Source organism: Oncorhynchus gorbuscha, unplaced genomic scaffold (assembly GCF_021184085.1).
Source record: "Oncorhynchus gorbuscha isolate QuinsamMale2020 ecotype Even-year unplaced genomic scaffold, OgorEven_v1.0 Un_scaffold_1333, whole genome shotgun sequence".
Taxonomy (NCBI): Eukaryota; Metazoa; Chordata; class Actinopteri; order Salmoniformes; family Salmonidae; genus Oncorhynchus; species Oncorhynchus gorbuscha.
The window spans coordinates 110,572-125,404 of record NW_025746140.1 but is presented as its reverse complement, the minus strand read 5'-3'; the positions used below and the strand labels follow the sequence as shown (position 1 = coordinate 125,404).

The following is a 14,833-nucleotide window of genomic DNA, read 5'->3' as shown; positions in this document are numbered from 1 at the left end:
ATACTGGACTTGAGTGGGTAGAGTGACTGATATCATCTTCCTGTCTGGTTTTGCACCCCCTTGGGTTCGTGTGGTGGGGGAGATCTTTGTGGGCTATATTTGGTGGTCTGTTGATATCTCTCTGGTGGTGTGGGGGCTCTGCTTTGGCAAAGTGGGTGGGGTTGAAGAACGATCTGGCCTTAATTGTACTCTTATAATCTCCAGCCAGAAGGGGACTGGCCACCCCTCAGAGCCTGGCTTCGCACTAGGTTTCTTCCTAGGTTCCTGCCTTTCTGGGGAGTTTTTCCTAGCCACTGGGCTTCCACATCTGCATTGCCTGCTTTTTGGGGTTTTAGGCTGGGTTTCTGTATAAGCAATTTGTGACATCTGATTGATGACTCTAAGCATGATGGGATGTTAATTACTTAATTAACTCAGGAACCACACCTGTGTGGAAGCACCTGCTTTCAATACACTTTATATCCCTCATTTACTCAAGTGTTTCCTTTATTTGGGCAGTTACCTGTATATCTCCATACAAGATAACAAATATATGCACAACATAAAAGGCAATTGCCAAATGTTTTTAATCTGAAATCTCTAATCTCCCTGTGAAACAAATCATACATTCAAATATATATGGAAGAAAAAATATGCTGCATTTTCATAATCTATTATAGAAAAGTCAATTCTTATAAAACAACGTCACAGTTATCAAAATGCAAAAAAAAGCCTTCAAGAAATGCCATTCATACAATGGCTTCATATAGTTCATGGGACAAGGCCACAACCAGGCCTCAATAGAAAATCAAACACATCCTAAGGGGAACATCCTATTCTCAATCCTTTAGTAACCATATCCACGGTGGTAACCATCCGGGTCTCTGTCATGACCGTAGCCCCCATACTCATCCTCAGGACAGCGCATGCCAAGGGACTGCTGGATAGCCATCTCCTGTCTGCGGAGCTGCATGGAGTCAACCAGGTCATATATGATGGACATGGACCACATGGGAGACGGGTACCAGGACTTGACGTTGCCGTCTTTCCCCACCAGCAGCATAGAGAAGTACTCTGGGCTGATCTGGAAGTAGTTCCTGATGTCCTGCACCAGAGAGGGAGAAACGTCCTCACGTTCCACAGTGGCAGTCCCTGTGACACAGGCAGGGTTGAGGGGTTAACTTGAATTGATTTCATACATTAAGAACAACAATGTTTAGAAGAAGAAGAAGACTTAAACCTAAATCAAATCTTCAGTTATATAAGCTCAGGATTTTCCCACCAATATGGGAACAGTAACTGTTTCTTACCGTTGATTGGGTATAGCTCAAGGGTCCCGCCCATATCCTCCATGTCCTTTCCAATCAGCTTCAGCACAGACAAGTGGCGCAGGCCTGAGTAGAGCCAGGTGAAAACACATCCTTTCACATTACACCACTGCACCTCTTATGCCTAATATCAAACCCCTTTCACACAAAGCCCTAGCGCCTTCCCAAAGATATCTAGTACATGTGAAGGTATGGATATAGGTGTAAGCAGTGGTTTTAATTTAACTAGGCAAGTCAGCTCAGAACAAATTATTATTTACAATGACAGCTTACCCCCGGCCAAACCCTAACTACACTGGGCCAATTATGTGCCGCCCTATGGGACTCCTAATCACGGCTGGTTGTGATACAGCCTGGAATTGAACCAGTGTCTGTAGTGACGCCTCGAGATGCACAGCTTTAAACCGCTGCGCCACTAAGGAGCCCAAATAATAATATTCAGGGAAGTAGAATGGAGGGTACAGTATAATACTATACATGGTATTAGAATGGAGGATACAGTATAATACTATACAGAATGGAGGGTACAGTATAATACTATACAGAATGGAGGGTACAGTATAATACTATACAGAATGGAGGGTACAGTATAATACTATACAGAATGGAGGGTACAGTATAATACTATACAGGGTAGTAGAATGGAGGGTACAGTATAATACTATACAGAATGGAGGGTACAGTATAATACTATACAGAATGGAGGGTACAGTATAATACTATACAGGGTAGTAGAATGGAGGGTACAGTATAATACTATACAGAATGGGGGGTACAGTATAATACTATACAGAATGGAGGATACAGTATAATACTATACAGAATGGAGGATACAGTATAATACTATACAGAATGGAGGATACAGTATAATACTATACAGAATGGAGGATACAGTATAATACTATACAGAATGGAGGATACAGTATAATACTACACAGGGTTTTAGAATGGAGGGTACAGTATAATACTACACAGAATGACCTCTCTGTCTAAGAGAGACAGAGCCCAATGTCTGCAATGTGGCCAAACTGAGTCCATGAAACATTTCCCAGTAGAAGTGCTAAAGACATGCATACAACTGAAGCTCAACGGTCTTGTTGAATTCGTTTCACTGCTCGCTAGATTCCTTTCCCCAAATTACAAATGTTTCTAATTTGCAGATCTTTCATCCCAGTACTATTAATGTCCTCCACAGAAAGACGGTGTTGGCAGCTAAACAACAGCATGTCCTCCCAAACTAAGAACCCTGTTTTTCATCAGTACGAGACCAACATGAGTCGTTGACCACATTCTCTAAAACAGGCTCAAAACCAAATACCAAACATTCTGGTGAGTCTCAAGAGACCTCTATCGTAACCCAGCTTTAGAGTGGTGTCTATTTTCTAACCTAAACAATTCAGGCATGTTATAGCTAAACGCCAAAAAATCCCTTTTGTTTGTTTGCATAGCTAATGCAGTATGTTACATATTTCGCAACAGTTCAAACTAATTGTGACAGACTCTGCAAGCTACAAATACATTGACATTCCATGAGATGATCTTCTGTTAATAGTTATGTTAGTAGTTCATTTGAACTCTGAACAGATATATCCTGATGCTTGTACAGCATGGCTCGTTGGTCCAACAGTGACAGACAGCAACAACAAGGGATGAGGACAGTGTGTTTCAGGAGTGGTATTGGAGAGGTAACCCTCCCTGCACTATCTCTATAAGCTTGAGGATCTGAGTGAGCTGGTGAGTTATTCAGGAAATATGTCTGCTCTTGAACGTAACAGGCAAAAAGAATGTTTGATAATGTTTTATTGTCACATACACCAGATAGGAGCAGTGAAAGTGTTGTTTTACAGGGTCAGTCATAGTAGTACAGCACCCCTGGAGTAAATGAGGGTTAAGAGCCTTGCTCAAGAGCACATTGGCAGATTTGTACCTTGTCGGCTCAGGTATTCAAACCAGCAACCTTTCAGTTACTGGCCCAACACTTTAACCGCTACGCTACCTGTCACCCTAGTTGACCAAAGTGTGGCCACACATTCTGAACATCTCCGCAGAAGGGAGTGAAGCAGCCAAGACAAACACTTAGGGGCCCCAGTGAAATCATCAACAAACGTCTAATGTACCGTCCAGGCCTGAGACAACAGTGTGACATCACTACTCACCCAGATTGCAGGCCTGGCTAGTCAGGGCGTAGAGCTGCTGCTGATAGGCCCATTCCTCGTCGTCAGAGGAGGAGATCACAAATAGCCTGCGTCTCCAGCGGAACCTAGAGAAATATAACCACAGAACAAACAATGACATCAAATATATACAAACAAAATTCCACAAGCCTTTGAGAAGAACAAAAAGGTTACAAACGCATTTCTTTATTTATTTGCATATATACATGTTCGACCAGGAGCACACAGGATGTCAGTGTCCGTTTTAGGCGAGTGTATTTGTCAGTTGTGTTGACTTGAAACTGCAGTCACACAGTCTTATATTGCAATTGCATCGTCCTAGAGAATAACAAAAGTCTACTAGTACCGTGAGAGGAAGTTCTCCAGAGATTTGGATTTGTCTTCCTTCTTACACATCACTCCTTGCCTCTTCTGCTGTTCCATCTCCTTGATGCGAGAAGAGAATGTGTCTATGTAGTCAAACACAGCCGTCATGGCGATGGGCACCTCATATTCTTGCTGTGAATGGAGACACAAAACCATATCACCCATCTTTAGGCAGAAAAAGTGTTACGGATGATACTGTATCAATTCACTGCAGTAAAATGGAGCTATTGAAGCGCTCAACCGATATGATGGATTTTCCCTCAGACAACCGATATGATGGATTTTCACTCAGACAACCGATATGATGGATTTTCCCTCAGACAACCCATATGATGGATTTTCACTCAGACAACCGATATGATGGATTTTCCCTCAGACAACCCATATGATGGATTTTCCCTCAGACAACCGATATGATGGATTTTCACTCAGACAACCGATATGATGGATTTTCACTCAGACAACCGATATGATGGATTTTCACTCAGACAACCGATATGATGGATTTTCACTCAGACAACCGATATGATGGATTTTCACTCAGACAACCGATATGATGGATTTTTCATATGATGGACTCAGACAACCGATATGATGGATTTTCACTCAGACAACCGATAGGTTGATGGATTTTCACTCAGACAACCGATATGATGGATTTTCACTCAGACAACCATATGATGGATTTTCACTCAGACAACCGATATGATGGATTTTCACTCAGACAACGATATGATGGATTTTCACTCAGACAACCGATATGATGGATTTTCACTCAGACAACCGATATGATGGATTTTTTCATGGATTTTCACTCAGACAACCGATATGATGGATTTTCACTCAGACAACCGATATGATGGATTTTCACTCAGACAACCGATATGATGGATTTTCACTCAGACAACCGATATGATGGATTTTCACTCAGACAACCGATATGATGGATTTTCACTCAGACAACCGAATGATGGATTTTTCAGACAACCGATATGAAGACATAGGACCGAAAGGTTAAACGCTCTTTCATCTAAATAAGAAGGTCATCCAGGATGCACAATACTAAGTAGCAGTATACAATAACACATTGTAATTATACCGCAGTAAGCTTTATAGGGAAACAAGGCCAACCAACCTTCACTTTCATATCAAAGTCGGTCAGCACCATATAGTAGTCGTCAAATATCAGTCCCAACTCATTCCTCAAGGCTCTGATGAGGGGCTGGTTGGTGAAGTCCTCTTCTTTCATGCCTTTTAGAGGCTGATCCTTCTCTGTAACCACAAACTTGTATTACACTTGTCATCAGAGTAAAATAGAATTGAAAATTAGCAACAAAAAGTTCAAAACTTTACTTACCAGCCTGGTAATGGTCCATCTTCATGGTGCCATTGGTCAGAGAGCCAAAGATGGTGATAAGAGAGATTTTTCTGACGCCCAATTCACACACATGCTCCAGATACTCATCTCTCTGCTGCGTGTACATAGGATTCTCCTCGTCTGGAGTACTGATCACCTGGGAGGGAAAGAAAAGTGACTGTTGTATGATGTGTCTATTCTGTTCGGTTCTATTCAGTTCTGTTCTATTCTATTCAGTTCTATTCTGTTCAGTTCTGTTCTGTTCGGTTCTGTTCTGTTCGGTTCTATTAAGTTCTGTTCTATTCTATTCAGTTCTATTCTGTTCAGTTCTGTTCTGTTCAGTTCTATTCTGTTCAGTTCTATTCTGTTCGGTTCTATTCTGTTCAGTTCTATTCTGTTCGGTTCTATTCTGTTCGGTTCTATTCTGTTCGATTCTATTCCATTCTATTTAGTTATATTCTGTTCTAGTGTACCAATATGCCTGCTTCATATCAGATTTAATCAATACATTTATGTAATACAACAGAATACTCACAAGTAGACGTCGTCTCTTCTCAAAATGACCAAAAAAGGATACTAAGAGGTTTGGCTGTTTTGTGGGGGGCCTCTTGTTGTCTGCTTCTTTCTCCTGGTTAATAGCGGCCTTCTTCCCTGGTCTCCTGCCACGATAGAAGCCCCCATCACTGTCTTTAGTAGCCTTCAACCTTTTCTTGTCTGCTTTACTCTTTTTGCCTGATTTATCAGCCTTTTTCTTCCTCTCTGCATTGACAGGCCGCTTGACCTTGCTCTTCTTGGGGGAAGCTGTTTCCACCTGTGCATCAGAGTCAACCTTAAGGTCACTGCCCAGCTCTTCCCCTCCTTCAGTTGGTTTGTTGTTAGTGAGCTGAGTTGGAGAGGTAACAACTTGTCGGCCATGTTTGGTATCGTCGGTTGTGTCTTCTTCATATTGGTCTCTGTGGGATTCTGTAACGTCATCTATGCCATTTTTGTGGGTCTCTGAGAGGATGTAGGAGGATTCGTCTGTGGTGGGGACCTCTAGGTCCCAGTGCGGTGTTGTCTGGGGGTCCAAGGGCTTCGGAACTGTGGGTTTTGTGGTGGCTGTGGTTGTGGTTCGTCGTGTTGTTGTCGTTTTTGGTTTTGTTGTGGTGGTTGGTTTTATAGTAGTGGTGGTCGTGGTTGTTTTTGTTGTGGTTGTTGGTTTTGTTGTGGTGGTTACTTTTGTGGTCGTTGTAGTAGTTGTTGGTTTTGTTGTGGTCGTGGTTGTTTTTCTGGTGGTTGTGGTTGGCTTTGCTGTAGTTATGGTTGTAGTTGCTTTTGTTGTTGGTGGTGGTTTTGTTGTGGTTGTAGTTGTTGTTTTTTTTGTTCTTGTTCGTTTTGTTGTGGTGGTTGTGGTTGGCTTTGTTGTAATTGTGGTTGCCTTTGTGGTCATAGTTGGTTTTGTGGTTGGTCGGGTTGTGGTAACTGTCACAGCCTTTGGTCCTTGAGCTGGTCTCTGCACCCCTTTCCCCACTGGCACCCTCTCCACTGTAGAGTTCACTGTGACCTCTGACCCCATGGTCAATACCCCCTGGCCCTGAGACTCAACCACCTGGCCCTCAACTCCGGCCGCCTTGCACCTCTGCACGAAGCCTCTCTGCCTGGCCTTCTCCAGCTTGCGCATGTGTGTCTGGTCCATCACCTCGTACATAGCCTCCAGCCTGACCGGGTACGGGTACCTCTCCTCCACCTGGAGGGTCTTCCTCAGGAGAACCATGCCAAACTTTCCCTCCTCCAGCTTCAGGAAGTTCATCAGCCTGGGGATGAGGACCGTATCCAGGGGCTCCTCCGTCACCTGTCCCTTGGCGTTGACCCGTCGCACCTTCCCGCCTCGCTCTCCCTCCTGGTGGAACATCACTATCATCTGCATGTGCCGCTCCGCCATCTGGCAGTAGACGTCCGACTTGAGGAGGGTCATCATCAGGCGATAGTAACCGTCTGAGTCATGTGGGGCGGAGATGACCAGGACCCGGTTCTTCCCTGCGAAGCTGGCCAGGACGTTGAGGGAGCCTGCGCTGCCGGGGGCAGTGCGGGCTGGTGTGGACTGAGGCTGAACCGCCTCCCCTGTCACTTGTTTACTGTTGTCTTGAGATGTGCCAGTGCCACTGCCAACCTGGTTTATGGGTTTCTTTGGTTGTTGGGGTATTCTTCTGCTTGGCATCATCCTTCTGCTTGGTGGTTCTTTTCCTCTTCTTGGAGGCTCAGCTTTCTCATCTCTCTGCATTCTGTCACGATGGCTCGTCATAGGGGATACATTTATGCCACCAGCGGAAGGAGCAATACTGTCAGATTTCAGCACATTTTGTGTTCTGTTAAAAATCCCCCCCTGGAGGGATGTTCGTCGTAAGATTGTCCTTTTGAGGGGTCTCCTGTCAGAGGCCCCTGTGCTCCATACCAGCAACAGCCATAACACACAGAGATGCAGTGTCTGTTTCATTTTTGCAGTGTCAAAAAGAAAAACCTACAATGGGTATAAGAAGATCAGTGAGAGAGGCATTGCCTGTAGTCCTCTGTCTTTCTGACGTTGTGTCCAGTTTTCAGATGAAATAACTGATCCGTGATTATCCATAAAAACGCTTTGTTTGAATAGAAAAAAATAGTTCCGCAGTAGGTTATGACGTAACTGTTCAGAAAGACAAATGCACAATCTGGGCTGTTTCAATAAAGTAAACACAAACACTTGTCAACTTGTGTGCTATAATCCTGCTGAAAGTTTACATGAAAATGCACCATTTACCATTCCATTCTGGTGACAAAAAATAACTCCCCGATGATAAGAAATATTGTGGCAGTCGTCCAATGACTCCTTTCTCCGTTTCTGCAGCTGAAATGACATACATTTCATGTTCTATGTTAATGTAGACAGTGCAACCTCTGCTTACTAGGCGGCTACACGTAACGGTTCCATATATTCTGTCTATACAAAACTTACTCCATCGATTGTAACTTTAGAGGCCATTTTCCTCTTTCTAACGTCTTCAGAAGGAGAGATTTCTGGAAGTCTCAATGCGTTGTCGGCAAGGAGGGATCTTCTGCCTTCCCCCTTCCAGCGCATCGAGTTACCCGAGGAAATACTATGTAACCACAAATTCCATAAGCGCTCTCTCTCTCCCCTCTGAGCACCAACCCAAGACCAAGAAAGAAACGATTTTTTTGCTGCGTTCACGCGCACGTCGGAACGAGAAAAATTGGAAAGGTCCGACTTGCTAATTGTTTATAGCTATAGACGTGCCGCGTTCAAACAGTCAGAAAGTCGAACATTTCCGAGTTTCCTAGTACCGGCTAGCACTTGAACGCACCATAAGTAGCGGCTCTCACCGCAATGTTCGACACCGCCCACGGTACACATAATAGAGCACTATAGTTATTACAACCATATCTGCTCATGAAATAATGTGGCTGCATTTATTATGTATTACCAATGCAGTCTATATCCATAAGTTGCCATGGATGTAGTTTAAGGTTAAAATAATCAGATATGGTAGGCCCAACTATTGTATATTTTATTAGCATAATGTCAATAAAAATACATGATGGGAGTGGAATTGTATTCATATAGATTTTTACAAGAACACTTGATTATTGTTGTTTTAATAGCCAGTAAACTAAAGTTTTGGGGAGTTAGGAAGTTTTATTGAGGGAAACGAGACAGGGTAGATTTATGCCATCTACTGGCAGGCTTTGCCACAAAGTATGCTCTTAGTTTTTATTTGTTTTTGTTGTTGTAATTTTACCCCCTTTTTCTTCACAATTTCGTGATATCCAATTGCGATCTTGTCTCGTCGCTGCAACTCCCCCAACGGGCTCAGGAGAGGCGAAGGTCGAGTCATGCTCGCTCTTCTGTGATCGTCTGAATAACTTGGTCAATATACCAACGAATGACCGCACTGTCAATAATAACCGTAACAGTCAATAACAGTGAAATCATATATAACCTCACTATTTGTCACGCTCCAAATTCAACCAAATTAAACTACATTTAAGCTTCTAAACTGCTTACCTCTAGGCTCTTTATATTACTAATGTTAATAATAAACCATGGGATTATTATATCGCTTTTCAAAGACCCGAAGATGCTTGAAAAAGACGCTAGAAAGATCCTTAATAAAGACGCTTTCTTTATACTGTATGTTTGATCACAAATGTGTGACTAATTTGCTAATTGTGTGTGTGATTTATTTAACCTAGGACTGTCTAAAGAAGGTATAGGCATTTTATTTTTATTTATTTTATTTTACCTTTATTTAACCAGGCAAGTCAGTTAAGAACATATTCTTATTTTCAATGACGGCCTGGGAACAGTGGGTTAACTGCCTGTTCAGGGGCAGAACGACAGATTTGTACCTTGTCAGCTCGGGGGTTTGAACTCACAACCTTCCGGTTACTAGTCCAATGCTCTAACCACTAGGCTAGGCCTGGCTCAAGAAGGTATAGGCATCACCTAGGCCTGACTCAAGAAGGTATAGTCATTCACTGTAGAAGTCTCACATACAAATTACCTCTGGCAGTAATTGGATTGAAAAAGGTCTTGCAGCAATAAGCCTCTTACAGTATTGCAGTTTGCACTTGTTGCTGAGCAGGCAGAGCAGAGCAGATCCAGGACAGTTTGATGGACACACGGGCTAACATTGCTTAATAACGGCCTATAGGATGAGATTTGAACTACAACCTTGGTTTGAAACGAGGATAGCGTCGATGCGACATATATAATCATTTCCAGTTAGGCCTACAGGCTTTATACCCCTGCAAGGTCAGTCAAGATGATGGCCGGAGATGTTGTTGGTATCTGGGAGGTGGCGTTAAGCGATGGGGTTTACAGGATTGAGTTTGAACACGGCACGGCGACAGGGAAGAGGGTTGTTTGGATCAATGGACAGGTACGTAGGCCCTGAAACATATTCCTTCTTAAAATCTCTGAGGTGTTATTGAGTAGTCAGAGCTATGTACAGAAGGCCTATGGCTGTCTGATTTGCTTTCTTCCTCAGGAGGTGCTCAGAAGAGATTGGATGTTCAAACTGGTTGGAAAGGAGACCTTCACAGTGGGAGGCATGGAAACAAAAGCAACAGTAAACATTGAGGCTATCAGTGGCTTTACCTACGAGTACACCTTGGAGATGGATGGCAAGAGTCTCCAGAAGTTCATAGATAACAGATCCAAAGTCACTAAGACGTGGGTGCTGCAAGTGGATGGTGTTGACTGCAGGATTGTCCTTGGTAAGGCTCAAAAAACAAGAAGCATGTTCTTTCCTATGAGCATTGAGCAATATTTCAGTGTCAATTCCAGCTACACTGTCTATTCTAAAAAGTGTTTAAAAACATAGTTGGCTGTGTGTAAGGCAACATGCAGGTCAGCGCTGTTCTGAGGAGTATAATCTATTTAGGGGAACACTTTTGGGCGGGCTATTTTAAGCCATGCGAGCAACCTGATTGGAAGGGACACTGTCCTTTGTAGCCTATAGCAGAAAGCTCCATGTGACATGAATAAACAAAGCAGGGAACTCTGCACTGTGTGATGTTATGATGCTCTTGTGGATGTGTAATGCACACTGGTAAATCACTAGCAATCATTCCAATGCACTGCATGGTGCTTCTGTCCTGTGGGCCTATGGTGAAAAATATGATGCAAGCAATACTAATAATATACTAAATTACTACTGTATGGTTTCAACAGAAAAGGACACAATGGATGTATGGTTCAATGGGCAGAAAATGGAGACCGAGGTACTTTTTCAACCTCTTATGGAATTGAATGTGAAGTTATTGTGTCCATGTATGTTGCATACATACATAGGCCAAGGTTCTGGTTTAACATGATTCACTAATGTTTTGGTCCATACTTTAGTCATCCCAGTCCTTTATGGATATTTATGTACCGTCTCTTATTGTCGGCTATAGGGAGAGTTTGTGGATGACGGAACAGAGACACACTTCACGGTGGCAGACCATGAATGCTGCATCAAGGCTTTGAGCAGTGGGAAGAAGAGAGCTGGTCTCGTCCATTACTTAATGGTGGATGGGGAAGCAGTGGCCGGCTGGACAGATTGAAGAGGACCGCTGAACTTTTCATGTCAGGAATCTGAAATGTTGGATAAATCCTATGTAAATATACATGAGGAGGCAGCCTCAGGGATGAGTGAGTGGCATTGAACTAAGATATCAATCGACTCAAGGTCTCTGTGCTGTTTCTAGATTTTCATAGATGGGATCAATATTTTTATGGTGGAACTAAGGAGTATTATCTTTCTGATAACGAGGTTGTGTATAAATAAGTCAATTAATCAAAGGAAATATGTAAATATTTAACATTTCAAATCAATCAATAAACTATAGCAATACACTTTTTAGTTTTTAGTGTAATCATGTATGATCTTTGCTTGTTTATGCAGATGCTACGCTATATTGCACTAATTTGCAAGCCAAATGTATCTCTTCTGAAATATGAATACCTTAGAGCTCCATATATATGGCTAAATTAATGTGATATATTGGCATATACTGTACATGTGAGTGAACATTCTTCAAATGCCGAGAAACAGATGCGCAGCCTCTGCGCAATAAGTACATTCAAGAACGCGACGCCTCTGAACCAGCCAATGCGTTATATGGTTGCCGCCATAGAGATAGATTGAAAACTCTAGTGCCCAAATGAACTATCGTGCCCAAATGCCTATTTTAGCATGGGCATTGCCATTGAGGACTTTCACCATTTTAAAGAAGTCAACTGGGTGGGACTTCCTATGTGTTAATCCAGGTCACCAGGAGGGATCAGCCGATGAATTATACCCCTGTGAAAACATTCCATAAATGCAGGTGGCAATAAATAGCTGACTTTATACCAGTTAAAACAACACACTCCAGGTGGCAGTATGCACCCGTTCAGTTTGTTTGCCAACTCATAGAAGTAGTAGAATAAGAAAATGAACTACTTCGAAATGGAGATGAACGCAATGGCTCTGCCTGTGCTCTCACAGATACCATAATATGACAGATACAATGATGCGATGTCTATCTAAGTCTATGTGTTGCAGCGGACGTTTTCCAGAAGGAAACGTTCAGGGAATGACGTCCAATGATACAGACGGGATGGATTTCTACCCAAGAGGAAGGGGAAAGCACCTATGTTTGCCGATCAACTAGAGCAATCTGTAAAATATATATTGCTCTCATCGCAATAAGTAGCCACATTTGTATTGCGTCTTGGAATTTTCGGCAACTGCATGCGCCCAGTGTTTGGACCAAATCCGGACTGTGGGGGGAGTTTTGCGCCTGCTTTTGCACGCTAAACAAAACAACGAACGAGGACTTGGCTGCGCAGAACACACATCCAGCCACGATTAGTAACTATTTAGCTAGTTATGTAGATTGCTTTTGGCAGGTTTGCCTGGGTACATAACTACATTGGTTTATTTGCATGTTTGTGAAGAAAAGCTCAAACAGATTGGTCGGTCTAAGGAGAGAATTGATGGGGGTTTGAGAAATTCAGAGTTTTGTCCCCGGCTTGGACGTTAGCTACTGCTAGCTACCGAGTTAGCAAATGCCAAAGGGCCTATTTAGCAAGCGTTTTCAAACCTTTCCAGCGTTTGAGAGTTATGACATGACTGCAGTACAGTACTTACCTGTTTGCGGGATTGCTACTATTCATACACACGCTGATATTCGTGAATAGGGTTTTTACTTCCACACTCCGTGAGGGACGGAGCAAGGATATGGGGAAGCGTTGCTCAGCCGACTCCTACTGTCACTCCTCCAGGATTTCGAATCAGGAGAGCCCGGGTCGGTTGTTTGGACTCACGGATAACCAGCTAGCTACATGGACTCACTGACAAGTAACTGCTGTTTCATTTCAAGCCATATTTGCCACAATATTGTGCTGAGGACCACACCATTTGACCAGACCAGTCAGTCAACTCGTTACCAGTCGTGAAAGGGCACGAACAGAAACGACGCGCAAAATGAACTATCAGCAGCACCTTGCAAACTCGGCTGCCATTCGGTCTGAGATCCAGAGGTTCGAATCCGTCCATCCAAACATCTACTCCATATATGAACTGCTGGAGCGCGTGGAAGAGCCCATCCTGCAGAATCAGATTCGAGAACATGTCATCGCCATTGAAGGTAAGGCAGTAGGGGTGCATGTCGCCGTCGCTACAGGTGACATCGGTACATCACCATAACATGTTTTGCTCTGCACTCTCTAATCCTCTCAAATGTGTTTACTGCTGTGGTGTCGGAGTGTTGTATCGTTTTAATGTGGTTACATCATGGAAGAGCTGCTATGTTGTATGAATGAATGAATGTATAGGCCTTGGTTCCCTGATTGGCAATCAACAATTGATTTCTCTATTGAGCTGTTTCAACAAGCACTTCGCCCAGCTGTATGACACTCACATAACAATCAGTAGCTTATCGTTTGAATAACTTGCATGCAGAACTACATCACACAGCTGGGCAGATGTTGGGCCACCACTATGTACTAGAAGGAGTGACATTCATTATCTCATGTCCCCTTGTTAATACATTGTCCTGTCATAAAGGTGTCATCATATCGTGACTCATGGCTACTGCATTTTACTCTATTGATTGACTGATGAAATGTCCAGCAGTATTGTAGTGAAGGCCTAGTATTGTTGTTGGCGGTGAGAATGGCAACCGCCTTCTCTCATTCACTGTATAGACTGTTAATTTGCATATAAATGGGTGCTGTGCGGTAGGTAGGGTAGGGAGGTGGGGAGTTAGGGAGGTGGGGAGTTAGGGAGGACTTGTCAGACAGCCAGGTGTTGTTTACCTACTTTCCACTGATGTTGGAGCCAGCAGCAAAGAAGAGCAAGCGGAAAGTGTCACACATTGAGGTAACATAGCTGTTAACAACAAAAGGTGTTTGTGGTCGGTGTGATCAGTGTGTGGGTGTGTGACTGACTGAGGCTAGGGTTATCCCACCGACATCACTAACTATGTGTGTGTGTCCTACATGTACCCTCTGGACACAGTGAGGGGAGGGTGGCTACCTGCCGGGACTTGCTCTCTAGTACCTGGACCTGTCCTGTCAGAGGTACAAAGGAACTGGCTGGAGTGGGCCTCCTGAATGGAGGAACTGGCTGGAGTGGGCCTCCTGAATGGAGGAACTGGCTGGAGTGGGCCTCCTGAATGGAGGAACTGGCTGGAGTGGGCCTCCTGAATGGAGGAACTGGCTGGAGTGGGCCTCCTGAATGGAGGAACTGGCTGGAGTGGGCCTCCTGAATGGAGGAACTGGCTGGAGTGGGCCTCCTGAATGGAGGAACTGGCTGGAGTGGGCCTCCTGAATGGAGGAACTGGCTGGAGTGGGCCTCCTGGTGGAGGGGGCCTCCTGAATGGAGGAACTGGCTGGAGTGGGCCTCCTGAATGGAGGAACTGGCTGGAGTGGGCCTCCTGAATGGAGGAACTGGCTGGAGTGGGCCTCCTGAATGGAGGAACTGGCTGGAGTGGGCCTCCTGAATGGAGGAACTGGCTGGAGTGGGCCTCCTGAATGGAGGAACTGGCTGGAGTGGGCCTCCTGAATGGAGGAACTGGCTGGAGTGGGCCTCCTGAATGGAGGAACTGGCTGGAGTGGGCCTCCT

At 44.0% G+C, this 14,833-nt stretch overlaps 2 protein-coding genes across 3 annotated transcripts; one reads left to right on the top strand and one right to left on the bottom strand.

Annotated features, from left to right (window-relative positions):
• Positions 1-548: 548 nt before the first annotated feature.
• Positions 549-12,987, bottom strand: LOC124022307 (coiled-coil domain-containing protein 80-like). 2 transcript variants are annotated; one of them, XM_046337230.1, is made up of 9 exons: positions 8,173-8,411; positions 7,978-8,064; positions 5,740-7,701; positions 5,205-5,361; positions 4,983-5,119; positions 3,828-3,979; positions 3,464-3,567; positions 1,290-1,373; positions 549-1,131 (listed from the first exon to the last, which is right to left on the bottom strand). In XM_046337230.1, exons 1-9 carry the CDS (start codon positions 8,293-8,295, stop codon positions 827-829), a joined length of 3,111 nt encoding a protein of 1,036 aa, XP_046193186.1. In that variant the 5' UTR covers positions 8,296-8,411; the 3' UTR covers positions 549-826. The 2 variants fall into 2 exon arrangements, with proteins under 2 accessions (XP_046193186.1, XP_046193187.1); XM_046337231.1 differs by lacking the exon at positions 8,173-8,411 and adding an exon at positions 12,857-12,987 and having other exon boundaries at positions 5,740-8,064.
• Positions 9,791-11,577, top strand: LOC124022308 (fas apoptotic inhibitory molecule 1-like). Its single transcript, XM_046337232.1, has 4 exons — positions 9,791-10,117; positions 10,226-10,454; positions 10,912-10,961; positions 11,136-11,577. The coding sequence occupies exons 1-4, from the start codon at positions 10,001-10,003 to the stop codon at positions 11,283-11,285; spliced, it is 546 nt and encodes a 181-aa protein (XP_046193188.1). The 5' UTR covers positions 9,791-10,000; the 3' UTR covers positions 11,286-11,577.
• Positions 12,988-14,833: the final 1,846 nt, after the last annotated feature.

Coding starts and splice junctions, on each gene's coding strand:
- LOC124022307 (XM_046337230.1), bottom strand. CDS start 8,295: ATGCGCTGGAAGGGGGAAGGCAGAAGATCCCTCCTTGCCGACAACGCA. Junction 3,568..3,827: donor CTGGAGAACTTCCTCTCACG/GTACTAGTAGAC, acceptor ATATTTCTCTAG/GTTCCGCTGGAGACGCAGGC. Junction 1,374..3,463: donor TAGCCAGGCCTGCAATCTGG/GTGAGTAGTGAT, acceptor GGCTCTACTCAG/GCCTGCGCCACTTGTCTGTG.
- LOC124022308 (XM_046337232.1), top strand. CDS start 10,001: ATGATGGCCGGAGATGTTGTTGGTATCTGGGAGGTGGCGTTAAGCGAT. Junction 10,455..10,911: donor TGACTGCAGGATTGTCCTTG/GTAAGGCTCAAA, acceptor TGGTTTCAACAG/AAAAGGACACAATGGATGTA. Junction 10,962..11,135: donor GGCAGAAAATGGAGACCGAG/GTACTTTTTCAA, acceptor TGTCGGCTATAG/GGAGAGTTTGTGGATGACGG.